The sequence below is a fragment of the Oncorhynchus gorbuscha genome, unplaced genomic scaffold (assembly GCF_021184085.1).
Source record: "Oncorhynchus gorbuscha isolate QuinsamMale2020 ecotype Even-year unplaced genomic scaffold, OgorEven_v1.0 Un_scaffold_1327, whole genome shotgun sequence".
NCBI lineage: Eukaryota > Metazoa > Chordata > Actinopteri > Salmoniformes > Salmonidae > Oncorhynchus > Oncorhynchus gorbuscha.
In genome coordinates this window covers 83,474-111,442 of record NW_025746135.1, presented here as the reverse complement: position 1 = coordinate 111,442, position 27,969 = coordinate 83,474, and the positions used below count along the sequence as shown (strand labels likewise).

At 41.3% G+C, this 27,969-nt stretch overlaps 1 protein-coding gene across 2 annotated transcripts; it reads left to right on the top strand.

Annotated features, from left to right (window-relative positions):
• Window positions 1-110: 110 nt before the first annotated feature.
• Window positions 111-26,230, top strand: LOC124022296 (hydroperoxide isomerase ALOXE3-like). Of its 2 annotated transcripts, XM_046337219.1 has the most exons (16): window positions 111-127; window positions 225-274; window positions 417-579; window positions 9,574-9,784; window positions 10,005-10,086; window positions 11,891-12,013; window positions 12,758-12,861; window positions 12,982-13,151; window positions 13,433-13,576; window positions 14,377-14,580; window positions 14,839-14,925; window positions 16,952-17,121; window positions 19,209-19,330; window positions 25,345-25,445; window positions 25,544-25,714; window positions 25,884-26,230. In XM_046337219.1, exons 2-16 carry the CDS (start codon window positions 252-254, stop codon window positions 26,061-26,063), a joined length of 2,055 nt encoding a protein of 684 aa, XP_046193175.1. In that variant the 5' UTR covers window positions 111-127; window positions 225-251; the 3' UTR covers window positions 26,064-26,230. The 2 variants fall into 2 exon arrangements, with proteins under 2 accessions (XP_046193175.1, XP_046193174.1); XM_046337218.1 differs by having other exon boundaries at window positions 115-274.
• The last annotated feature ends 1,739 nt before the right edge of the window (window positions 26,231-27,969 follow it).

The following is a 27,969-nucleotide window of genomic DNA, read 5'->3' as shown; positions in this document are numbered from 1 at the left end:
TGCTAATAATTGGTTGAACGATAAGAATTTGGCTGCCTGTGTAAATGCAGCCAATGGCCGTTAAATTCAAATCTGGACCTCGAAGCCAGTTCCACTGATTTTTATTTTTCTAGTACTGTGACACCAGGTGGGTGCAATCCATCATCAGATATAACATAAAACCAGGAGCAGTCTGGCCCTTGTAGTGTAAGATTTGAATAACCCTGCTGTAATTGCCTCCCTAGGCAGACGGGTTGCCTTCCACATTAACAATGTTCCCGTGCTGTTGTTGTAGGTAAGGTAACAATCCCTTTGGATCATCCTGTGGCCTCATTCTGACACAATAGCTAAACAAAATGGATTGGTCATCAGTATAAATGAAATATTGAATGTATCATATATTTATCATATTTCTGTCTTCTGAACTTGCTTTGTAGTAGAGACAAAAGTGTTATTTACAAAGCAGAGGTGTTCACTGGAGAAATGCTGCACGCCGGCACCACGAACAGTATCTATATACATCTCCGTGGCACAATGGATTCAAGCCATCGCATCTGCCTCCCCAAAAGTAGATTCATTGGGGGCCACCGCCGAGGGGCTGTGAGTAACCCATTGCCACAACTTTCCTTCCTTTGACCATCTGTTCATTTGGGTGACAAAATCTAAATCCATTCACATCATTTTCATTCTTATGACTAGCATATACTAAGCTAACATGTGGAATTGTTTAAAACCTGTTAGGGAAGTCGAGAATTTAAGCAGCTTTTCGCAGCTTTTTGTTAAAAATCGCGCAACATTTCAGCGCCCTGCTATTCATGCCAGTAATATAGTATATGCATATGATTAGTATGTGTGGATAGAAAACACCCAGACGTTTCTAAAACTGGTTAAATCACGGCTGTGACTATAACAGAACGTGTGTTTCATCGAAAAGTGCATGAAAATCTGATCACTGAAAATGGAAATAAATATCCATGCGCGACTTCAAAGAATTGTTCAAAGTGAACCGAATTAAATTAGGCCGAGGTTGCAGTGCCTAAAGCTTCCACACGATGTCTAGAGTCTTGTTATTTGATTCGGATTTGATTCTTGGTCAAACCTACACAAGGGAACCGATTCCCTCCGGTCTCCGACCGGATGTTTTGGTCGAGCTCTCTCCAAGACATTTTTTCGAGACGGACATCTATAGAATTTACATCGCCTCCTGATGAATTTTATCGCTTATTAACGTGTACTAATACCTAAAGTTGCATTACAAAAGTATTTCGAAGTGTTTTGTGAAAGTTTATCGTCAACTTTTTTAATTTAAAAAAATGACGTTACGTTAGAAAAAGCTATTTTTTTCCGTTGTTCACACAGTATTCTTAGATCATTATCTAAGCTATATATGGACCGATTTAATCGAAAAAAGACCCTAAATGATGTTTATTGGGACATTTAGGAGTGCCAAGAAAGAAGCTTGTCAAAGGTAATGAATGTTTTATATTTTATTTCTGCGTTTTGGTTTGCGCCGGCTAACGCAAAATCTGTCGTGTTAGGTGACGTTGCAGTATTTTGAGGGTGCATGGTATCAGATAATAGCTTCTCATGCTTTCGCCGAAAAGCATTTTACAAATCTAACTTGGTGGATAGATTCACAACGAGTGTAGCTTTAATTCAGTACATTGTATGTCCATTTTAATGAAAGTTTGAGTTTTATCAACCTCTATAGGTGGCGCTCTTGAACATTTCCGCTGATTGATGTTCCCACCACGGGACCACGTCCCTAACAAGTTTTAAGATGATCATACCCAGGATAATTTAGCTATTAGAATTGTAGGACCCCTTTTATACACCCAAAAATATTTGATGAAACGTTGAGTTTGGCCTTACTGCTCTTAGCCCATAGAAAACTTCATACATAGATGAACAGATTATCTAAAGGAAGTTTGCTCTGAAGTATCTGTCCTATATCTGAGAGATATAAGAAATGTCAGGAAACTATTTATATATATGATTTTTACATGTAGTTAACCCCTTATTTTAGGCACTAAACAATCTTCATATATACTTCCATTCATTTTTTGTAACTGGTTCCCCGCTACCTTTAATCTAGTCTTGTGAAGCTTGCAGGCTTCCTAGAGCAAAACACATGTTTGTGATAGTCTCATCTTTCCATAGAGGGGTCACAATAGTTTGCAGGCCAAACTGTTCGGAAGCTACAGACGTTTTTGTGAGAAGACAGATTTTTGGGGTGTCTCATGGTCTGACAAACACAGCTCAGGCTCTGTCACCTTTCACCCTAGATGCTGAACATCGGTGGATGCGATGGATTGAGACGCAGCCCATGCAAAATATGATCTCTATCTTAAACTGATGGATTTTGATGGGGATTTTTGTTTATGCTAATTCGATTTCTGCAGGGACGCAGACATAGACACTAGGGGTTTAAACTGGTTGGAACAAGGGGAGAGAGTACATCCCAAAAACTGTCAGCCAAGTTCTCCAAAAAAGTTGTATTATACCCAGTTGAGAATCAACATTCAGGGCATGTTTTGAGCCCCCTGGGCATGTGTTGAGCCCCCTGGGCATGTTTTGAGCCCCAATTAAATAAATTCGAACTTTTTTTATGTTATTTTGGCATTAGTATGTGTCACATAATACACTGCTCAAAAAAATAAAGGGATCACTAAAATAACACATCCTAGATCTGAATGAATGAAATATCCTTATTAAATACTTTTTCTTTACATAGTTGAATGTGCTGAACAAAATCACACAAAAAATATCAATGGAAATCAAATGTATCAACCCATGGAGGTCTGGATTTGGAGTCACACTCAAAATTAAAGTGGAAAACCACACTACAGGCTGATCCAACTTTGATGTAATGTTCTTAAAACAAGTCAAAATGAGGCTCAGTAAGGTGTGTGGCCTCCATGTGCCTGTATGACCTCCCTACAATGCCTGGGCATGCTCCGGATGAGGTGGCGGATCGTCTCCTGAGGGATCTCCTCCCAGACCTGGACTAAAGCATCTGTCAACTCCTGGACAGTCTGTGGTGCAACGTGGCATTGGTGGATGGAGCGAGACATGATGTCCCAGATGTGCTCAATTGGATTCAGGTCTGGGGAACGGGCGGGCCAGTCCATAGCATCAATGCCTTCCTCTTGCAGGAACTGCTGACACACTCCAGCCACATGAGGTCTAGCATTGTCTTGCATTAGGAGGAACCCAGGGCCAACCGCACCAGCATATGGTCTCACAAGATGTCTGAGGATCTCATATCGGTACCTAATGGCAGTCAGGCTACATCTGGCGAGCACATGGAAGGCTGTGCGGCACCCCAAAGAAATGCCACCCACACCATGACTGACCCACCGCCAAACCGGTTATGCTGGAGGATGTTGCAAGCAGCAGAACGTTCTCCACGGCGTCTCCAGACTCTGTCACGTCTGTCACATGTGCTCAGTGTGAACCTGCTTTCATCTGTGAAGAGCACAGGGCACCAGTGGCGAATTTTCCAATCTTGGTGTTCTCTGGCAAATGCCAAACGTCCTGCTCGGTGTTGGGCTGTAAGCACAACTCCCACCTGTGGACGTCGGGCCCTCATACCACCCTCATGGAGTCTGTTTCTGACCGTTTGAGCAGAGACATGCACATTTTTGGCCTGCTGGAGGGCAGGGCTCTGACAGTGCTCCTCCTGCTCCTCCTTGCACAAATGCGGAGGTAGCGGTCCTGCTGCTGGGTTGTTATCCTCATATGGCTTCCTCCACGTCTCGTGATGTACTGGTCTGTCTCCTGGTAGCGCCTCCATGCTAGGTTTGCTGACAGACACAACAAACCTTCTTGCCACAGCTCGCATTGATGTTCCATCCTGGATGAGTTGCACTGCCTGAGCCACTTGTGTGTGTTGTAGACTCCGTCTCATGCTACCACTAGAGTGAAAGCACCGCCAGCATTCAAAAGTGACCAAAACATCAGCCAGGAAGCATATGAACTGAGAAGTGGTCTGTGGTCACCACCTGCAGAACCACTCCTTTATTGGGGGTGTCTTGCTAATTGCCCATAATTTCCACCTGTTGTCTATTCCATTTGCACAACAGCATGTGACATTTATTGTCAATCAGTGTTGCTTCCTAAGTGGACAGTTTGATTTCACAGAAGTGTGATTGACTTGGAGTTACATTGTGTTGTTTAAGTGTTCCCTTTATTTTTTTGAGCAGTGTAGTTAGCAAAAACAATGCAAAATAAAATAAAAAATTATTGAGGTAATAAAGCCTCCATACTTAAATGTCCTATTTTTTTGCTTTCTTGAGTAAGGCAGCTCCAAAATACAGGTGTTTCAGCCTAGCTCAGTGCTTTTTGTGGTGGTGGGGCAGCCAGCGGAAAATACAGAGCATAGGGGTTGGTAACATTCTCTAGTTGCGCTGTGAGTGGCTCAGTGTTCTGTCATTCATGGGGACACACTAAATCTAAGGGTAGAGCTCGAAAATTCAAGCCTATTGAGTGCTGCCATAGAGTTACATTAGAAGTGCTTATCCAAGAAGGCTCAAAGTCTTTGGCCACAGATAAAATTACGTGAAATCACATAATCTACAGTAGCTGACCATCATACTTTCAAAATCTTAGCTAGCAGTCATGAATCAAGTCGACAATCTACTGCCAAATCATGTTTAATCCTTGTCATATGAAGAGAAATAATGAAGAGAAATGATCGACAAAACGCATCGGTGCTCATTGGCCATAAACATTACACATCAAGTTGGAAATCGCAAATTGAACAATGTGTGCTTTGGAAGGAATCAGTGGCTAACTGCAAGCATTACAAAGCAGTCGCTAGCCTGCTATTTGGTGAAGTTGGTGTGTGGTCCCAATTCTCAGTTTATGGTTTTCTTTTCCAAGCTTAAAATGATAAACATTCAACATTGGCAATGCTGTCAATCCAGCATGATTTCTGTCGTGCTCAAAACAACTTTCAACTCAGAACTGGGAAATCTGACTTCATTGAGTTCAAGACAACTGGGAACTCAGGAAAAAAACTAGTTCCGACTGGAAAAATACATTTTGAATGGTAATCCAAGTCGGGAGCTCGGGCCTCTTTCTAGAGGTACGACCTTGTTTTTTTCCCCAAATTCCCAGTTGTCTTGAAAGCACAGTAAATCCAGAGAATGCCAGACTTTGACAACGTTTGATGACAAAATTTGCCCACGAAGGACCGCCGCGCAACCTTCCTGTTCAAATGAGCACAGCACAACAAGAGTCCAACAAAAGTATTGTATGCTGCTCCATACATGATGTAATATGCCAGAGAGAGATGTATACTGTAGCTAAGAAAGTAATACTAAGTGTATGTTGTGTAGTAAGCTGTTAGAAGCCCATGTGCCTCACCCTAATAATTTGGTCTCTTTTGCCCTCTTAATTTCACCTACTGTTCTGACTTGGTGGTGCACATTAGCTGCTAATCTGTTTCAGAGAAATGTATTCATCAAATATTGTAAAAGCTTTCATTGTCTGCTTATATGCACCCTTTATTTATCTTACTGTTCTGACTTGGTGTACAGGGAGAACACTGTAAGAACGGCCCATGTTCTGAATTCTGTCGCTGTACATTTCAAAAGTGCTGAACAAAAAGTTATTGACTAGATCCATCCTAGCTCACTCATTGTCTTAATCGAAATGATCTGATTGCCTCTTATTTGCCATCGGAAAGTATTCAGACCAGTTACATTTTTCCACATTTTGTCAGATTACAGCCTTATTCTAAAATGGATTTAAAAATGTAAAAAATCACAGCAATCTACATAATGTCAAAGTGAAAACAGGTTTGGACATTTTTACAAATGTATAAAAGTTTTAAAAAACACATTCCTTAATTACGTAACTATTCAGACCCTTTTCTGTGATACTCAAAATTGAGCTCAAGTGCATCCTGTTTCCAACTTGAATGGAGTCCACCTTTTGGTAAATTCAATTGATTGGACATGATTTGGAAAGGCACACACCTGTCTATGTAGGGTCCCACAGTTGACTGTGCATGTCAGTGCAAAAACCAAGCCATGAGGTCGAAGGAACTGTCCGTAGAGCTCCGAGGCAGGAATGTATTGAGGTGCAGATCTGGGAAGGGTACCAAAAGATTTCTGCAGCATTGGAGGTCCCCAGGAACACAGTGGCCTCCATCATTCATAAATCAAATCACTTCAATTTTTGTTGTCACATGCACCGAATACAACAGGTTTCTGCTGATCACTGCTTCTCGCCAAGAGCTGCCTGACCACATAGTTTAACTCCTAAGCAGCTGGACCCCAGGATTTACCACAGCTAAATCTGATCCAACACACAAGATCTCCCCCAAGCCCCCTATACCCTCTGTTCCTGAACTACTATATGTGAGTCCGGACCTTTTGGGATGTGCACTGCACAAGCCAGATGCCGAACAGGACTCCTTTCCCAAACACAAAGTTCCGATCCCCACCTTATCCCATCACTCCTCCACGATGGAATCACCATGCCTCCAACTTCAGGGGAAACCCGCTCCTCCAGCACCTGCAGTCAACCACGTACCTCCACTAAGAGCACCTGCTCCTCAGCGCCCTATGGACAACCTCGCCCCTACACCAAGAGCACTCGTTCTCCAGCTCGCTTACCTGACCATGGGACAGAAAATGTTTGTTCTAACACTCACAACTCTGGGCCTCCCATCCTATTCTAACCCTCTCTCGCTGGCTTTGTATTCACGTTAGCTGATAAAATTGCTGTACAAAATGATCTTGTTGACATCTGATACACATTCAAATGTCATAAAAAATCAACACTGCAAAGCTCTCCCTGTCCTCTGCCATGCCCTGATTTTATTACCGCGGATGATATATGCATTACTGAGACATGTTTAAGAAAGACTGTTCTAAACACTGATAACCTTTCTGGATATAACCTTTTTCTGCAAGACAGATCTTCCAGTGGTGGTGGAGTGGCAATATTTACCAAAGATCACCTTCAGTGCTCGGTTGTCTTACAATTGGTTTTGCTGGTTTTCAGCATTAAGCATTCAAATAGCTCTTTGTTGATTGTTGCTGGTTGTTATTGTCCACCATCAGCACCGGCCTGTAACCTACTTGCCCTAAGCTCTCTCCTGGGCCCTTAAAGTAAGTATGAATTTGTCCTGATAGGTGACCTAAACGGGGACATGATTAAACCACCGGCCCAAGTCTTAAAACAATAGGACTCCTTAAATCTCTCTCAGATCATTACTAACCCCAAACACCCAGAAAAGGCTCCTCTCCTTGATGTTATCCTCACAAATAATCCTGAAGTCGAAGTCAATATTAAATGAATAATCCTTCATTACCAGCGCACTGGAGAGGTTCCAACCAACTCAATGCACCAAGTACAATGGTCGATTAGGAGCTCTCTCTTCTGGGGCAGTCCCGTTATCCCTTATAGTCATATCTTTACCAAGCACAGGCAGGAACCAAGGATTATTTATGACACTAAGACAAGATGAACATTTTTAAGGCTCTCTCTTTACATTATAAAAATGTCCATCGCAGTATCATACTGGTGTTTTCTGTAATAACCTTAGTGATCACTGTTTCACGGCTGCTCAGTTAAATGACTTGTCCGGATTTGTCATAGACGCTTGGAAGGCAGCCACAGTGCTTCCTTTATTTAAAGTGAGAGCTCATGCTGATCCTAACTGTTATAAAAAGTGTTGGAAACACTTGTAGTATTCTCTCTGGTATGCAATCTGGTTTCCGCTCAGGTTATGGATGTGTCATTGATGACCATCTCTGAGGGTTTAGAGCTTGAGGTAGTCACCTCATACACGTACTTGGGAGTATGTTTAGACAGTACACTGTCCTTCTCTCAGCACATATCCAAGCTGCAGGCTAAGGTTAAATCTAGACTCGGTTTCCTCTATCGTAATCTCTTCTTTCACCCCAGCTGCCAAACGAACCCTGATTCCGATGACCATCCTGCCCATGCTAGATTACGGAGACATCATGTATAGATTGTCAAGTAAGGGTGTTCTCAAGCCGCTAGATGTTCTTTACCATTCGGCCATCAGACTTCCACCAATGCTCCTTATAGGACAAGTCACTGCACTCTAAACTCCTCTGTAAACTGGAAATCTCTGTATACCCGGCGCAAGGCCCACTGGTTGATGGTTATTTATAAAAGCCTCTTAGGCCTCACTCCCCTCTGAGATACCTACTGCAACCCTCATCCTCCACATACTACCCATTCCCTTACAATAAAATCTTTAAAACTATGTTGAAGGTGTGGTCTGTACCTAGTGAACAATGTATCAAACCCTCTGTACTGTTCCAAATGCCAAATTAAAGCTACATTCTGGAATTGAACAAACCTCCAGACGAGCTTCAATGCCATACAACACCTCTTCTGTGGCCTCCAACTGCTCTTAAATGCTAGTAAAACTAAATGCATGCTCTTCAACCGTTTGCTAACCGCCTTCCCGACTAGCATCACTACTCTGGACGGTTCTGACTTAGAATATGTGGACTACTATAAATACTTAGGTGTCTGGCTAGACTGTAAACTCTCCTTCCAGACCCATATTATTCATCTCCAATCCAAAATGAAATCTAGAACCGGCTTCCTATTTCGCAACAAAGCCTCCTTCACTCATGCTGCCAAACATACCCTTGTAAAACTGACTATCCTAATGATCCTTGACTTCAGCGACGTCATTTACAAAATAGCCTCCAACACTCTACTCAGCAAACTGGATGCAGTCTATCACAGTGCCATCCGTTTTTGTCACCAAAGCCCCATATACTATCCACCACTGCAACCTGTATGCTCTCATTGGCTGGTCCTCGCTACATATTCGTCGCCAAACCCATTGGCTTCAGGTTATCTATAAGTCTTTGCTAGGTAAAGCTCCCCCTTATCTCAGCTCACTGGTCACCATAGCAACACCCACCTGTAGCATGCGCTCCAGCAGGAATATTTCACCGGTCCTCCCCAAAGCCAACACCTCTTTGGCCGCCTTTCCTTCCAGTTCAATGCTGGAATTAATTGCAAAAAGCACTGAAGTTGGAGCCTTATATCTCCCTCACTAACTTTAAGCATCAGCTGTCAGAGCAGCTTACCGATCGCTGCAGCTGTACACAGCCCATCGGTAAATTGCCCATCCAGCCAACTACCTACCTCATCCCCATATTTGTTTTTGTTTTTCTGCTCTTTTGCACACCAGTATTTCTACTTGCACATCCTCATCTGCACATCTATCACTCCAGTGTTAATTGCTAAATTCTAATTACTTTGCCACTATGGCCTATTTATTGCCTTACCTCCTTACTTAATTCGCACACACTGTATACAGATTTTTCTATTGTGTTATTGACTGTACGTTTGTTTATCCCATGTATAACTCTGTGTTCGTTTTGTCGCACTGCTTTGCTTTATCTTGGCCAGGTCGCAGTTGTAAATCAAAAATTGTTCTCAACTAACCTAACTGGTTAAATAAATGTGAAATAAAAAATAAATAAATTGAAAAACAACTAAACAAACAGGCTCAACTTAGTCAACGTTGAGAGAAAGTTGTTTGTTTGCTGGGATCAGTCTAACATGTCATCTATCTCTCTGTAGGTGATTGAGCTTGATGTGTTCTGTCCTTCCTCCCTGGGCCATCTGGAGTTTGTGGTGCTGGAATCAGAGCCGTACCTCCCATTCTGCTTCCTCAACGATGACTGGTTCTGCTCTAAAGTAGTGGTGACCACACCAGAGGGAGACACAGTCAACTTCCCCTGTTACCACTGGATCTCAGGCCATGAGCGGCTGATGTTCAGAGAGGCCACTGGTCAGTATGTTGGTATACAGATCATTGTCTAGGTTAAGTTCTGAGTAGACCTGCTGTGCCTATTATACATCAGCTCGCTGAATGTCATTTGTAGTTTATTATGAAATGTGTCAAACGGGCCATTTTTATGGAATAATAATATACTTTAAATGGTTTAAGATGTTGATCAATCCCCCTAAAACATGACAATAATCACTCTTTATGGCATTTTGTTGATAAGGTAAACTGATATTCAATGAGACCTGGCCAGAGGCCATAGAAGAGAGAAAGAAGGAGCTGCAGAGTCGCCAAAAGATGTACCGGTGAGAGGCTGGTTCTGACATCTTGAAACTCAACTCCTAAGATGCAGAAACAATTCAAAACAACATCCAAATGCTTTTGAATCAGCACTTTTAGAGAGCAATGAACTAAAGTGGTACAAACACGAAAGTAACAAAATGTGCACCTACTGTCTTTTTAAACACACTATTGGGACCAAAGTTATTATAGTAAACTAAAACTGAAACAAAAATTTATCATGAAAAAACTATTTCCTAAACTGAAATAAAATGATTAAGAAATCAGTTTGAAAAACTATACTGAAACTATTATCTTTGCCTCTAAAACAAACTAAAACAAAAATCATCAAATTATGTTCAGTTGTAGTTTGTTTTTCTACTAAACTTTGGGCAAAAATTGAAATGGCTTTTACAAGTTCTGAATCGGATGGGTAAATTCTGCCAGGAAAATGATGACATTTCAAATAGGCAGCTAGTGCACCACTTTTACTAGCTATTAGTAGCTGACACATGTGCAATGACTTCATTTGATGTTTTTCCCCTCTTTCTGTCAGGTAAAGGTACTTTATTCTTCTTACGGTAGTCAGTTTAATAATGTTGACATACTGCTTTACTCATCTCATGTATATACTGTATTCTCTTCTACTGTATTTTAGTCAATGCAACTCCGACATTGCTCGTCCTAATATTTATATATTTCTTAATTCCATTATTTTACCTTTAGATGTGTGTATTGTTGTGAATTGTTAGATACTACTCTACTGTTAGAGCTAGGAACACAAGCATTTTGCTACACCCGCGATAACATCTGCTAAATATGTGTATGTGTCCAATAAAATGTGGTTTTGACTACTAAGGTTAAATAAAAGCATTGGATTGCTGTTAACATGGACAAGTCACATTGAGATTGACTTCATAATTTAAATATAACCGAGACTATGACCTGACCCATCACCTTATTTAAAACTGCCCCCCAGTGGCAAGATTTGAAATCCCCCAAAAACACTCAAACTATAGTCCAACAACACATAAATGTCTTCTAGCCTCCCACGCCTAGGCTACTTTCTGTCCCTTACACAAAAACTAAAACCAAAATAATATCAAATGAAATAGAAATGTTTTTAATCAAATGAAAACAGAATCTAAACTAGAAAATCAAGCCTGAAAATGAATTGAAACTAAACAGGTTATTATCATTTCTTTGTTTAAATATAAAAAAATAAAAACAAAGAACTATAATAGCCTTGTTTGGGACTGAGCCCTATGTACGTACAGTTTAATCCCAGCAATATCGAAGCTCTCTTGCACATGTTTTATGTGGAGTGACCGTTCTTGCTGTTGTTACACAACAACATTCGAGAGGATGTGTTTCCTCAGCTGTCCAGTCAAAAATATTGTTTTAACAGTCTAGATGAAAATAATAAATGACGACATCTTCAAGTAACAATTATGTAAATGCGACTTATCCTCCAATGGAGACTTCTTTATAAGTGCCTAATTGTCCATTTATGTACAGATGTTTATGCGTACAGATGTAATGTATTATAGATCACACCTCTACTGCACCATGTTTGACTATGATTGATTTTAGTGTCTCAACTCAATTTGAGTGGTCCACAATGTATTTAAAAAACGGTAGTGTATAGTTGTAGCATTTGTGGAATGACACATCATTTTTTTCTAAACTATAAACTCTAAACTCCAAAGAAACAAATAACTCTTAAACACAGATACATTCACGTGAAGTCACCTAAGCTACTATTTTGTATGTAATGGTGAACGACAGGCTGTGTATCCCGTCTTGATTTACCGTGTCTGTTCCCTTCAGCTGGAGTATATATGCCGAGGGTCTACCCCAAATAATGGAATGTGACAGTGCTTCTGATCTCCCTGCTGAGGTCCGCTTCTCTTTCACCAAGGAGTTGGAGTTCAAGTTCACAGCAGTCGAAGCGTAAGTTGGAGCACTGGTTTTCAAAATGGTTTTGCTTACTGTAAAACAGTCACATTTTGCTCTTCCCAGAGTACCCCTGACGTATCCCCCCTCGTGTGCATTTTACCTGTAGGCCTATGCTCTTGTGAGTCTTCGCCAGTACCACCTGAGTGTAGGCCAAGTATCCCCAGGGGAACATGGAAACCAGGTTGAGAAACATAAGAGGCAGAACCAGGAAATGAATTAGATATTTATTCATCTCTATTGGCATATCCCCAATACACCTTTAAAAATACTTCCTTTACGGTGAGATGAGATGTGATTGTCCTACACCAGTTCAGGTAATTGTGATATTATGAGATGTTGGGAATGTGGCCATCAGGTTTGTGGTGGAACGTGGATTATAGGAATGATGCCAGTAATAACACCCTCAGGCAAGTTTTTCCTAAATGAATTAAAAACTCCTAAATGAGTTTTTAGCCACTCAAATCATGCCTGAAATCGTATCAAATAACAAGCCCATTAACCATTTAGCAGACATTATAACCAAATAGCTGAACTTTTCACCAAATCAAATGCCGATTGACACATAATATTAAGGATATGTGGCCTGTGAATGAGTCGATCACCCTAGGGGGAGGATCTTGAAGAGTAGTGGACCTAGCACAGAGCCCTGGGGGACATCCTGGCATTGTTAGCAACATTCTCTAATCAACTGCACCATCTTTCTCATGTTGAAGTCAAGTTCCTCCTCTATCCTGGCAGATTGTTGTCACTCAAACTAGAAACCCATTCCACCAACAAGAAACAATGGAAGAGCCTAGATGAACTCAGTCACGTTTTCAATGGACACAAGACTGACGTCTATGGTAAGTTGGCCTCAGCCTTTAAAAAAGGCAGCATTCAAATAGCTCACTGGAATCATTAGCATCTCATTATTATTTTGCACAAAGTTTCTTTTTACACATGATCATTTTGTTTTTTTCTAGAATATGTCGAAAATAACTGGAAGGAGGATGAGTTTTTTGGGTACCAGCTTCTGAACGGCATCAACCCCATGATGATCCATCGCTGCTCCAAGCTTCCAGAGAACTTCCCCGTCACAGAAGACATGGTGAAGGCTTCCCTTTTCGGAAAAAACCTTGAAGCAGAAATTCAGGTTTGTAAAAATGGAGTAATGTATGTCATTCATAGTTCTGTTATTGCTCTAGTGGTTTCTTCCTCGGGAAATTGTGTGTGGTACAGTACAATATGTTATACATTGTGTCAGTACACTTCCTTTGGCATGGTGGTGTTGTTGGCAACATCTGCCTCCCTTACTCATTAATGTCCTAACCTAAACAGAAAGGCAACATCTACCTCCCTTACTCATTAATGTCCTAACCTAAACAGAAAGGCAACATCTACCTCCCTTACTCATTAATGTCCTAACCTAAACAGAAAGGCAACATCTTCCTGGTTGACTACAAGCGTCTACATGGAGTGACAGCAAACGTGATCCACGGGAAACAGCACTTCTTGGCTGCTCCTCTCTGCTTGCTCTATGTGACCCCAGAAGAGAAGCTCATTCCCATCGCAATCCAGGTACATCTCACATAACAATGAGATCTTTACTTCCCAAACCCAAACTAAATCATCTTAACAGAATGTTTGCCACTGTGTAACGTAGTTCGTCTGTTGAAAGAAGAGAGTCGGACCGAAATGCAGCGTGTAGGTTACTCATGACTTTAATGAAAGAACGCGGTACATTAAATAACTGATACTAACTACAAAAACAACAGAACGGAACGTGAAACTAATTACAGCCTATCTGGTGACTACAACACAGAGACAGGAACAAACACCCACGAATTACAAAGTGAACTCAGGCTACCTAAATACGGTTCCCAATCCGAGACAACGAGAATCACCTGACTCCAATTGAGAACCGCCTCAGGCAGCCAAGCCTAACTAGACACACCCCTAATCATACACAATCCCAATGCTAATAAAACCCCAATACGAACCCAACACATAAACCCATGTCACACCCTGGCCTGACCAAAATATAACGAAAAACACAAAATACAATGACCAAGGCGTGACACACTGGGAGTTCTCTTGAACCAAAAGGAGTCCCATAAATGGACATAAATATTACCCAGAAATGAACTAATAAACTAACCAGAAAGAAAAAAGCATGAGCAAAAGCATATACTGTTAGCCTAAAACTAAGGATTTGGGGGTTTCATGATTGATGTTATATCCTCTGTCTGCATGAACCATACAGGCAACACTCGTTTTAAGAAAACAACTCTAAAAACTTCCGTATGTCTTTAAATTGTAACAATATACACATTCTCAATTAATGAAGCAAGCCATGATTGTTCTGCTTCCTTTCACAGCTGAAGCAGGAGCCTGGAGAAGACAACCCCATCTTCCTTCCTACTGACTCTGAGTATGACTGGCTCCTGGCCAAGATCTTTGTGAGGAGCGCTGACTTCGCTGAACACGAGCTGAACTTTCACCTGCTGAGGACTCACCTGCTGGCTGAGGTGTTCGCCATGTCGACACTGCGTAACCTACCAATGGTGCATCCCATCTACAAGGTACATACCTACTGCTGTGCACACAGACACTGAGTATGTTTTGAACTGTTATAAAACTACAGTTGTGTGAGTTTTCATTTTCCTATTAACTCAATACTTTTAACATGATTAAGAGAACCTGAAGTATTTGGAATTAATGTATTCATTGTATGTATTTGTTTGTAATTGAAAGAAGCAGTAGGTTGTTTGTAGTACAGTACAATACATAGCATTTTTAGGTGTGAATTTCATGTACGATTGTTACATCTTTCTCCATAGCTCCTGATCTCTCACTTCCGCTACACTCTGCAGATCAACACTCTAGCGAGACAGGCCCTCATATCAGAGAATGGGCTGTTCACAGAGGTACTGCCTATTCCATTCTTATAATGTTCTATAATACGTTAATACATGTGGAATGTCACAATGCTAGTGGAAACTGATTCAAAAGCACAAGAGAGCTCTGTGTTCAAAAATAAGCACCCTGCTTTCCGCATGCTTATAAATGCACCGCTGATACAATCCATTTCCACTAGCATTGTTACATTCTCCAAAAAGGATTATTCTGGACGTTCCAAAATTACCAGCTAACTTATTTAAAAACTGTTCGGATTAAACAACGTGAAGTACATCTAAAATAAGGCCTTCTAAACACCATACGATTATACAATCGTAACTTTTGTTACGTGCCCCCTGCAAAAATGTCACTCAAACAGAAGGGGGAACTAACAGAGTCACTGACCAACAACCAAAACAAAACAGGTGGGGTTTTAGGAGGGCTTCTGAAAGACACTCATGGGCGTGTCCACTGAAAGTTGACTAGCAACAACAACTGGAACCTAAAAGACACCCACCATGAGCTCCGACAAAATTTGCCCAAGAAGAGGCAAACAAAAGAAAAACCCACATCAAACTTACAGACAGGAAGCAAACCAAAAAGGTGGAGCAAAACGAAAATCAGGAATATTTTCCTAGAACTCATATAGGGAGCACCACACCTAAAGGTGTTGACCCTCCACATATCTCAAGACATCTGGAGCACTGGGCCACCCATTCTTAAATACACCTGGGCCAGCACCGTGAAACACCTTCCCACTAACAAGATGGCAACCTGCAGAGGTGTAACACATACTGTCTAGTGAGGTGACACCAATCAGTGAGCCCTACATGCTAACCAGCTATACTGTATGTGCTAAAGTCCAACCTCAAAACATCAATGGGAAAATCAAAGCCTGTAACACATTTGACACTGAGCTGGTTATCGTTTTGAGATGTACACCTAGCGACACATACCGCGGTAGAGTAAATTGATCATCAGGCTGATCTGTCAGGCGTTGCCTAGCGACACATACCGCGGTAGAGTAAATTGATCATCAGGCTGATCTGTCAGGCGTTGCCTAGCGACACATACCGCGGTAGAGTAAATTGATCATCAGGCTGATCTGTCAGGTGTTGCCTAGCGACACATACCGCGGTAGAGTAAATTGATCATCAGGCGGACGTGTCAGGCGTTGTTGTGATACATCTTTGTGAACCTCTCAGCCCTAAACGGGAGGGTTGTTTAGCAACAAAACCAATGCAGCGCAATTTGAGGGCAAAACAACTGTCAATGCCAAAGTATTATTGACAACTTTAACTCTATTTTGTCTCCAAATGTTTATTGAAAACATAAATACATTTGCACAATAAGCACTTTTCTCTCAAATATATCGTTACAGTTGTTGGCTAGATAGAGAATGGTATCCATATTAGCATAGCCATATTAGCATAGATGTGATAAGTTTAAACACCTGAAAACAAGACATGGTATCAAGGACAAAATGCAACTAGCTGAAACAAGCCACCTGCGATTCCCCACATGGTAGCTTCTTGTCATTGTTGCTAGCTATCTGACCGTTCAGACTCATAACACACAGTCATCTGCTCCATCTATGCATGTGCATCATTTTTGTGATATCAGGCAACCTGCCTTTGTCGCTTAAACCACAGAGCTGCCCTGACGTCTGTCATTAACAAGTTCTGTCATTGATAACCCTGTTTGATATTTAAACCACAGAGCTGCCCTGACGTCTGTCATTAACAAGTTCTGTCATTGATAACCCTGTTTGATATTTAAAACACTGATCGCCATTAGAACCCAACTGCATGTACAATTATATGACACAAGGAGAGAAGTGACAGATTTTTCTCACTGGTTACATAAACCATGTTTCCATCCAACCATCATGAGGCTGAATTACCCAACAGGCTTGATGGAAACAGCACATTTTTGCAATAAATAAAAAAACTATATAAATAAATAAACCCTCAACAAGGGTGGATATTTTGCTCTGTGAAATAGATTATGCCATGATTTAAAAAAGGTGAACTATCCCTTTAACCCATCTTGAAGAATGCCAGTATAGGAGGTCCAGGGATGGTGGAGTTCCTGAAGGAAGCTGTGGCCTCATTGACCTACAGCTCCCTCTGTATGCCGGAGGACATCACAGCACGTGGTCTGGAGTCAATCCCCAACTTCCTCTACAGGGAAGATGGACTCAGGTTGTGGGACATCGTTCACAGGTAGTTTGTGTACAAGTCTCTTGAGTTTTGTGGTGAAAAAAAATCCAAGATCTGTCAATTTGACAGCACAATTAGATTTGTGCATTATAAGGAGGCTAGTTCATGCAGCTACATTTTTGCTCAGTTTACTAAACTGTAGTCTACTCGTTCCTCCAAAGTAAATCATGCTGCCAGATTATAATGAGGCTAACGCTCTTTTTTACAAAGATTTGTGCTCTTTTGCACTATGATAATGTAGCCCATAATATTGGTGCTGGGTCATTCCATGAAATATTAGTGTCTTTGGTGTACCTTTGATATTTTTTAAGCCTGTTATATTAAAGATAAATTAAATAGACCTCATGGAAAATTCAATACATTTTTTTATATTAATAAAGTGTTTCAATACATTTTTTTATATTAATAAAGTGTTGTTAACGTGAAAAGAATCTGCATTTTAACATGTCTCTCTGTGCATCCTCTGTGACTTCTAGGAAGATTTTAACATGTCTCTCTGTGCATCCTCTGTGACTTCTAGGAAGATTTTAACATGTCCCTCTGTGCATCCTCTGTGACTTCTAGGAAGATTTTAACATGTCCCTCTGTGCATCCTCTGTGACTTCTAGGAAGATTTTAACATGTCCCTCTGTGCATCCTCTGTGACTTCTAGGAAGATTTTAACATGTCCCTCTGTGCATCCTCTGTGACTTCTAGGAAGATTTTAACATGTCCCTCTCTGTGACATCCTCTGTGACTTCTAGGAAGATTTTAACATGTCCCTCTGTGCATCCTCTGTGACTTCTAGGAAGATTTTAACATGTCCCTCTGTGCATCCTCTGTGACTTCTAGGAAGATTTTAACATGTCCCTCTGTGCATCTGTGCATCCTCTGTGACTTCTAGGAAGATTTTAACATGTCATCCTCTGTGACATTTTAACATGTCCCTCTGTGCATCCTCTGTGACTTCTAGGAAGATTTTAACATGTCCCTCTGTGCATCCTCTGTGACTTCTAGGAAGATTTTAACATGTCCCTCTGTGCATCCTCTGTGACTTCTAGGAAGATTTTAACATGTCCCTCTGTGCATCCTCTGTGACTTCTAGGAAGATTTTAACATGTCCCTCTGTGCATCCTCTGTGACTTCTAGGAAGATTTTAACATGTCCCTCTGTGCATCCTCTGTGACTTCTAGGAAGATTTTAACCCACTTAACCTCCACATTTCTACAACTTTTCACCATTTTAAAGCTTTAGTTATTTTGTTGCTTTGATAAAGTAATTTCTGAAGATTATTATATATTTCACATGATTATTGATTAATTAAGTTTTAAAAAACTGTTCCTAATTTTAAGACCAATCCTGTTAAGTGAACTGAACTCTTTTTAAAATGGTGAACCAATTTTTGTTAACTATTTTTTTCGTAAAGAAACACTGAACATCTAGTCAAATCATAACATTTTGACTAGATGTCAAAAGCATAACACTTCAACCCAGTTACCCATAGACAGACAGGCCATAAATGTTATCACAATTATTATTATTTTTAAATGAAGCTTCCATTCCTGGGTCGCACGTCTTTTCAGTTCGCTGCAGCTAGCGACTGCAACAAGCTGCAACAAACACTCAAACAGGACAGTTATATCTCCATCTCATCATTCAAAGTCTCAATCATGGACACTTACTGACAGTCGTGGCTGCTTTGCGTGATGTATTGTTGTCTCTACATTCTTGCCCTTTGTGCTGTCATCTGTTCCTAGTTAAATATATTAAACATGTAATTGCCCCTCCCTGTTGCATAGAACAAGCTTCCATTCCCTGTCACCATGAGATTTATGGCTGATTTAAGATAAAATCGTCAAAACACTTACGGTCAACCCTGTAGCTTTGTTTGTCACTTAATAGGCCCTTACTATAATATTTTTATTTTTTATTTAACCTCTGATATATTTTAAAAATTAAGTTTAACATGTGCTCTTTATGACAATGTTAAAATGAGGTGAAATAAAAATCACCAAGTTACACTACTCATAAGGCACCTAACTGGTGGAACAGTCCTGTGTTTTGTCATAGTGTTCTGCTAATACCTGATGTTGTCCTGTGGTTTTGTATAGGTTTGTTCACAATGTGATTGGTCACTACTACACCTGTGACTCAGACGTCCAGAAGGACTCTGAACTGCAGAACTGGATCAAGGAGATCTTCTTCCATGGGTTCCTGGCAGAAACCAGCACAGGTTACACTTTTCTCATTTAAACGACACACTAGCTCTTTCTCAACTCTTAATCATAAGACTACATCAGTGCAATACAAATGTACAGATCTGTTTTGTTGATGATTGTTTCTGATAATATGTAATATCCAGAAAATTCCAAGTGATTCCATACAGTATCTACTGTAGGTTTGAGTCTACATTATGAGATTATTATGGATTTTTATCTGTCAAACGGTAGTCAAGCATCTATCATCATGTCACCAAAATAAACCCCTCGATATTTCTTGGAAAGTAGCATCAAGCTCATCACCGTGCACTTTCACCACGGGAAGTCCATCATAATTGATTTAATCTGTAGCATGTTGCTGAAATGTGTATGATAAAAATGAGTGGTGGTGTCAGTTCCTGGAAGCATAACCACGGAAAGCGAGGCCAGGCCTGTTGCAGCTCTGTAAACTTCCCACAATAACCAAGTGGTAGTGGACCACACACCATATCATTGCGTGACTCCAAGTTGTCTTGGATATGATGGTTATTATATCAATATTTGCACAAAAGATATTTCCACTGCCATGTTTTTGCATAATACATTTGACCGACACACAAATATCCCACAATGTCGATTTATTGTAATTGTACTGAAACGTCCTGTTTCCATCACAGTTGTCATTACTTTTTTTATACGGTGTGACTTACATAAAAGCTGTGGATGGAAACATAGTTACACAAACTAATGGAATTTGATGGTTCTGTCAATGGTGGATGGGGATGACTCTCTTTGTGGATACAAACTGGATGGAGACTGATTACTCTTTGGTTTTTAAAATCTTTAACTGAACACTGTTACAAGCATTCATGAACTGCCATTCTTCCTGTTCTCTTCCAATAATGAACTAAATCTGACCAATCAGAAGAGCGCAAAGTAGTTGCAAGGTAGATAATCAATTACCATTCCAATTCACCACACTGTAGGACTAACAACAGTGGCTTAGAAAAGAACTCTCAAACAATAATCTTACATTTCTTCCCCCGGCCCCCTAGAGAAACATCCCCATTTCTACATCTGATAAGAAAAAAATAATACTGCTGAAGGTCCATAGATCTATAGACTTCTCACTTCAGTACATAGACTCCCCTGTCACTTAAGAGACTAACTCGACGGCAATCTGGGTGCTCAGACGAACTTTGCTCCAGTACTGCTGGTTGAGGTGTAGACATCTGGTCTACTGAGGGGTCAGGTGGGCAAGAGGGGTCCTAACAAGGGGCCTGGTGAGGCACAGGGGGATCCAGGGACATCTCAGGTAAGTAGTGTTCCCATGTCTCACAGGGCCTTGAGGATCTGAAGGGTAAGGCACCTGACAAGACTGTCAGGGTCAGAGGTCGAGGAGGTGCAGGAAAGTGTTCCACAGGCTCATTCGTTCCAGGTCGGGGTACAGGTGAGGTGTACGGTCTTAAACATTTTTAGTGGATCACTTGGGTCTTGTTAGATTGGTCCAGCAGGTACCTGACCCTGGTCTTTCATGGCACAGAGGTTGACGTACTTTGAAAAGTAATCCTGCACCACAAGCACATAAAGGGCCTTCAGGAAGTATTCATACCTCTTGGCTTATTCCACTTTTTGTTGTGTTACAGCCTGGAGTCAAAATGGATGAAATATGATTATTTTCTCACCCATCTAAACACAATACCCCATGATGACAATGTGAAAATGTTTTCATTTTTTTTGTGCAAATTTATTTAAAATGAAATATCTACTTTACATACATATTCATACCCCTGAGTCAATACATGTTAGAATAACCTTTGGCAACAATTACAGATGTGAGTCTTTCTGGGTAAGTCTGTAAGGGCTTTGCACACCTAGATTGTACAATATTTGCCCATTATTCTTTTCCAAATTCTTCAAGCTCGTCAGGTGGCAGGTAGCCTAGTGGTTAGAGCGTTGGTCCAGTAACTGAAAGGTTGCCAGATCAAATCTCTGAGCTGACAAGGTAAGATCTGTTGTTCTGCCCCTCAGTAAGACAGTTAACCCACTGTTCCTAGGCTGTCATTGTAAATAAGAATTTGTTCTTAACTGACTTGCCTAGTTAAATAAAAGCTCACATTTTTTGTTGATCATTGCTAGACAACCATTTTCAGGTCTTGCCATAGCAAATGAAAACACTCGGCCACTTAGGAACATTCACAGTCTTCTTGGTAAGCAACTTCAGTGTAGATTTGGCCTTGTGTTTTATGTTATTGTCCTGCTGAAAAGTAAATTCATCTCCCAGTGTCTGGTGGAAAGCAGACTGAATCAGGTTTTCGTCTAGGATTTTGCATGTGCTTATGTCCATTCTGTAAAAACTCTCCCTTTCCTTAACAATTACAAGCATACCCATATCATGATGTAGCCACCACGGTGCTTGAAAATATGAAGAGTGATACTCGGTTTGTGTTGTATTGGATTTGCCCTAAACATAACACTTTGTATTCAGGACAGTATGACTTTAGTGCCTTATTGCAAGCAGGTCTTAGAATATTTTTAATCTGTAAAAGCTTCTTGTACATGGTTAGCATAAGCAATAGCAGTCTCACGCCTTTCCTCCTTTTGGGCAAGCACAGCGCTCACCGCAGAGCAGGATGTGTCTGTGTAAAGGCAGAACGGCTGCATGAAGTCTGGGAAGACAACTATGGGAGGCTCTGACAAGGAGTGTTTGAGGTAGGAGAATGCATCTTGGCATGCTTAAGTCCACTAGCATGCCAAACATTATTTTCAGTCAGCATATTTAGCAGTACAGCATGGTGTGCAAAGTTCTTGATAAACTATATGGTAATATCCAGAGTCCCAGGAAGGCTCTCACTTCTGTGGATGTGTGAGTAGGCCAGTCCTTCACATTTTGCACGTTACTTGGTTCTGGCTGAATTCCATCATGGACACGATGTGCTCTAGGGATAGTACCTGGTCTTGGGTGAGACGACACTTGGCAGGGTTCAGCTTCAGGCCGCTGGCTTGGAATCAGGAGAGGATTTCTTCCAGGTGCTGCAGGTGTTTCCCTCGAAGGAACGGATGTAGATGAAGACATCATCCAAGTACAAGTTTTTAATCGGAGGCCTCACAGTACATACTTCATTACTCTCTTGAATGTCACTGGAGCATTGGTCAGCTCACCTCATTGGCATACAGCTCACCTCATTGGCATACAGCTCACCTCATTGGCATACAGCTCACCTCATTGGCATACAGCTCACCTCATTGGTCAGCTCACCTCATTGGCATACAGCTCACCTCATTGGCATACAGCTCACCTCATTGGCATACAGCTCACCTCATTGGCATACAGCTCACCTCATTGGCATACAGCTCACCTCATTGGCATACAGCTCACCTCCTCTTGTGACTGCTGTCTTTTCTCGATCCGTAAACAGTGTATGATCACTGGATGATGATTTTTAAGTCTAATATTGCGGGTAATGGCATCGCAAATGACTAGGGTTTTCAATTTGTCAGAGCCTAACGATTGCATCTGAAGCTGGGCTTGCAACACGGCTATCCTCACCATAAGGCAATAGATCTCCTGTATATTATGAGTACAACGACTGCAGTTAGATGTTACTACTTAGCTTTTTCGGCTGGTGGAGGTCCTGTAGAACCATGTCCAGATAAAGCATCCAGGGTGAACAAGTTGAATGAAGAGAGTAGAGGGAAGAAAAAAACAAGATGGTGTTAAATGCAGATTTTGATTAAACTGTTATTAAAACTGAAAAGTTTGGCAGGTAGCCAAGTAGCAAAAACAGCACAGCAGCATGGAGACAAGTCATCTATCTTCATAGAGGGTGCAGCAACATCCAGGGAAGGTGATGTGGTACAGCATGTCTTCCACAACTGATATCCAGTAGGACATGTTGCTGTTGCAGGAAACCACGCCTAGTATCACTGAATGATGGGCCCCTCTGACAACTTGAAACTCATGCTTGAGACGTTCTTTCCCTAGGGGAAATGCATACTGACAAAGTCCTGGGAATGTCCAAACATTGTTCAAACATTGTCCATTGGCAGAGCAAGCAAATGCAAAGAACGTCTTCATGGGGTGCTTTTTCAGAGCTGGATGTGATGTTCTGAAATCCTCACTGATGATGGAAATGGTCGATCCTGTGTCAAGAAGAGCAGACACTTCAATTCCCTCAAAGATGGCAAGTATGTTAGCTGAAACACCCTCTGTGGAAGCCATCTTGTCACTTTCGTTTTTGAATCGTGGGATGTCAACAGGGAGCTCTGGTGCACTGGCTGAAGTTTGCTCCTTAACAAACAACTAGTGATCGTTTCCCTGCTGTGTGGAACCAGACACGTTAGATTGCCTAATGTCTGTCAGGGGACTGGAAGTGTACACTGTGCCTGTAATGAGGGCTCACATATCCCTCTATCCTTGGAGGTGGACTCGGGCTGTTGTGTTGTCTGTCCCTTGCATTAGACTGGTGCCTGTAGTCTGGGTAGTGAACTCTTGGTGGGTAGTCTAGAGAGTAGTAGTGACAGCTTCCACCATCAGAGCTCCAATCACGTTGGCCTTGGCAGTACTCTGGAGAGGCAATAAATTACAGACGGTGACACTCTGGGCCACGGCATTCAGGTGAGTAGTAGGCTCATGATGGATGTTGAGTTTGATGGTCTGGTGAAAAGCCGAGTGCTCTTCTGGCAGCATCATTGGATGGGGTGGAGATCCTGTCGGCCCAGAAGCCAAAACACTGTGTGAGGTTCTGGTTTCCCACCTGTAGCTGGTGTACTTCACTCTTCAGGCTATTCACAGTGAGAGTCAGCATGAAGGAGCTTCTCATCTGTGTCATTAGAACAAAACATATCAACCTAGTCTGGGGTCTGTGCCACTGGCGGGTATGCAGCATGTAGTTGGAGAGCTGCACAAGTTCTTTCAAAGAAACCTGCGGCGAGCTGGGCATTACCGATGTCCTCCGCTCCATGAATCTTCGCATGCAAGGCTGGGTCCAATCCGGCCACAGTGGTGAAACTTCACCCATTCCTGTGCCTTGTGGTCATAGTCGGGGAAGGCCTCCAGAACCAACGAGTGATGTCAGCAATGTACACATCCAAGCTCTCACCAGGCTTCCTATGGCAAGCATTTACATGTGTCTGAAAGAGAGTGCTTGGGGCCAAGGGCTTCCTTGAGTTTGGTCTTGACAGCAGAGTAGGTCTTCTGAACCATTAGCGAAAGGCTGTCCCAGTATAGGAGTTCTGAATCAGCTAGGTGCGTGGGAAATACTGAGACTATTACAGGCCCAACTCCATATCTGGCAGATTGTACATTGCCTGCACAGCCACTTCAAAGCGACAAGACCAGCAAGCAAACAACCCAAGTGCCATCTCCCTGAAAAGCTGGTGGTAGTTAGATCTTTTTTGTAGCCCCCCATAAGAGGTGATGAGGGCTACAAAGTAAATAGCATTGTCCAAAGGTCCAGCTTGATTAACATTGTCTAATGATCCAGCTAGTTTAGCATTAGCTAGAGGTTCAGGGCTACTGTTGTTCAGAGATTCTGTTTCAGACACGTTCCAAGAAAGTAGCAAAACGTTGGCAAATAATCTTAAACATTTTTGCAAAGGTGACAAAAACTGCAGTAATCCTCTAAATCTCTCAGAAAAAGATAGTAGCTAGCTCTTACCAGCTGTCCAGATGAGTCCTTCGTCCTTGTGCTAGCTGGTGAAAGTATCTACAATGTCCATGGAAAAATACTTTTGTCCACAATTCATAGATTTCTGATTGACTCATTCACTGACAAAGAAGCAAAGCGAGCAGTGTACAACGATACATAATGTATCGTGTGACTAGTTTTTGCAGCTGTCTGCGTTCGGCACTACATGGAGAGTGAGGGAGAGGGAGAGAGGGCAAACTCCACCAAATTAGTTTCAATGTATGGAATCACTTGGGAATTTCTGGATTTTAAGTCAACTTCCCTTTCATGGTTAACATTCCAAAACTATATCCCGGATAATTAGCAAAATGTCAATACAGTGTCTGAATGAAGTGGTTTACTGTACCTTCTCCATGCAGGAATCCCTCAGTCTTTCAGTTTGATGACAGAGCTGGTCAAGTTTCTCACCATGGTGATCTTCACAGTGTCTGTCCAACATGCTGCAGTCAACAATGGACAGGTGATGAAACCAATTGTACCATTTTAGTTTGCCGTGTTTCTGATGAATTATATTGGAAAAGCAAAGTAGTTTGATCTATTTTGCCATTGTCATTCCAGTTTGATTTTGGGGGCTGGATGCCCAACTTCCCCATCGCTCTGCAACAACCACCTCCCACCACTAAGGGGCAGTGTACTGAGAGCACCATGCTGAAGACCTTCCCTGACATCAATACCACCGTTAATGGCATGGCAGCGCTGTACCTTCTGAGCAGGCAGTCCACTGACTTTGTGAGTATATGAGAAACTGTATTAAAGTATATTCTATGACTTTAAAACATTTCATGACAATCCCAATCGAATCGTTTCCTTAGTAGTCATAATTAAAATATACTCAGTGGTTCATGAAACAACAGTTTCCATGTTATTTAAAATTCCATCAACTCTCTTGCCTCCTTAGGTTGCTCTTGGAAATGGCTATCAGGATCACTTCAGCGAGAAGACCCCTCTGGAACTGATTCACGAAACTCAAAATGTGCTGAAGAAATACAACTTTGAAATCCAAGGCAGGAATGTCTCTTTGCCCCTGTCATATACCTACCTGAATCCCAACAATGTGGAGAACAGTGTGGCCCTGTAAAATGAGTCGGTCCTATTTATTAGGCACCAAATGGAAGAAATGCACAGACACAGAGAGAGACTACCTGGACTTGTCCAATAAGAACCACTTGTTTTCATTTTCCATTGAAGCATGTTTTACAACCTTTTTCTACGGTGTGCCCTAATAAATGCAACCTAGGTAATTGACTTTGGTTCAATTGTTAGAGACATGTTGCACTTGAACTAGAACTTGAACTGAAACAAAAATATTATAAATCATATTTGACTTAACCCTTATATTATGTCAGAAAAGGCTATAAACGTTTGATGTTCTGATCCAATTTGAAAATGACATTAAGTATAGTTTCCCTTATCAAAATGTGGCTGCGAATGGGACTTTTCCCAGACCTTCACATTTCTCACTGTCAATCAAGAATGATAATTCTTCAAGTTTTACCGGTGAAACATCCATGCAGTATCTGCATACCAACCATTTAATCTCAATCAGTTTGATCTTCTTGCGTTATACAGTGTTTCAAACTATCCTACAGTGTTGTATTGAATGATGTAGATTGTGTGAATTGTGGAGCAGAGAGTGTTAACAAGTTTGCCTAGTGGACCTATTAAGTTTTGGCCACATGAGAGAAAAACGCAGTGGTGTTTTTGTCTTAAATGTAATACTATGCTATTATAGTCGGTTCAAACATTGATTCAGCGATCCATCTTTAGTGGTGTTTTTGTCTTACAGTAATGTAATACTATGCTATTATAGTCGGTTCATTATGTGATCTTGCAGACATTGATTCAGCTTTGATCCATCTTTATTAAACAGCAAAATAGCCATCAACTCCAATCCCCTAGGGTCATGGCTAGGATCAGAGACGGAAGTGGGAGCCACCACTGTTTTTTTTCTGGATCAATAAAAGAGCAGAGAAAGCTGTTACTTATTAAAGTCAGAGAATAAACACATGCATTGTTGTCCAGAATGTGATGAGCAGAAGTAGACCAGACTCAGGATCTTTTGTCCAGAGAATCAGCTGTTATTGCATTGTTGTCAGGGAAAAGTCAATTGTCATTGTATTTAACATGTACCAGACTCCAGCTGTTATTGCATTGTTGTCAGGAAGACAGCTCTTTTGTCTAGGACCAGACTCAGCTGTTATTGCATTCAAGAGTTATAACATTGTTGTCCAAGTTAAGTAGACCAACTCAGCTGTTATTGCATTGTTGTCCAAGTTAAGTCCAGATTTATTGTTGTCCCAGAACATTGCAGATGTTTTTTTATTGTTGTTGTACTGTGCTGTATTTTTACAAGTTCATTACCCCTACCTAGACAAGTAGATGAAGGGTCAAAGAGCAACAAATATTTTTGCATTGTTGTCCATTTCAATCAAAATATTCCGGTCAACTTAAGTTTAAACTTATGTTTTTGGGTAGCCTAGTGGTTAGACCATTGGGCAAGTAACCAGACTCAGCTGTTGCTGGATCCAGACTCAGCTCCCAAGTTAAGTAGACCAGACTCAGCTGACAAGGTACAAATCTGTCATTCTGCCCCTGAACACTGTAATTGTAAATAAGAATTTCTTCTTAACGGACTTACCTAGTTAAATGAAGATTTTTAAAAAATAACTTCAGCTGACTTCTGTATCATCATTGTTGTCATACACTTTGGTCCAAGTTAGTGTGGCAGAATCAGTAGAGTGAACATTGTTGTCCAAAATAGCCATCAACTCCAATCCAGACTCAGCTGTTAGCATTGTTGTCATGGCTATCCAATTAGGACTCAGCTGTTAGATTGTTGTCCAAGTTAAGTAGACCAGACTCAGAATTGTGTCCAAGGAGACCAGACTCAGAGACAAGTTAAGTAGACCAGACTCAGCTGTTTTTTGTTGTCTGGATCAATGAAAGTCAGACTCAGCTGAACATTGTTGTCCAAGTTAGACCAG

Bases quoted from the DNA above. Each gene is read 5' to 3' on its own strand.
- LOC124022296 (XM_046337219.1), top strand. From the start codon at position 252: ATGTTCCCGTGCTGTTGTTGTAG. The intron at 13,152-13,432 runs GTTTGTAAAAAT...TAACCTAAACAG, and splicing joins ACCTTGAAGCAGAAATTCAG to AAAGGCAACATCTTCCTGGT. The intron at 14,926-16,951 runs GTACTGCCTATT...CCCATCTTGAAG, and splicing joins AGAATGGGCTGTTCACAGAG to AATGCCAGTATAGGAGGTCC.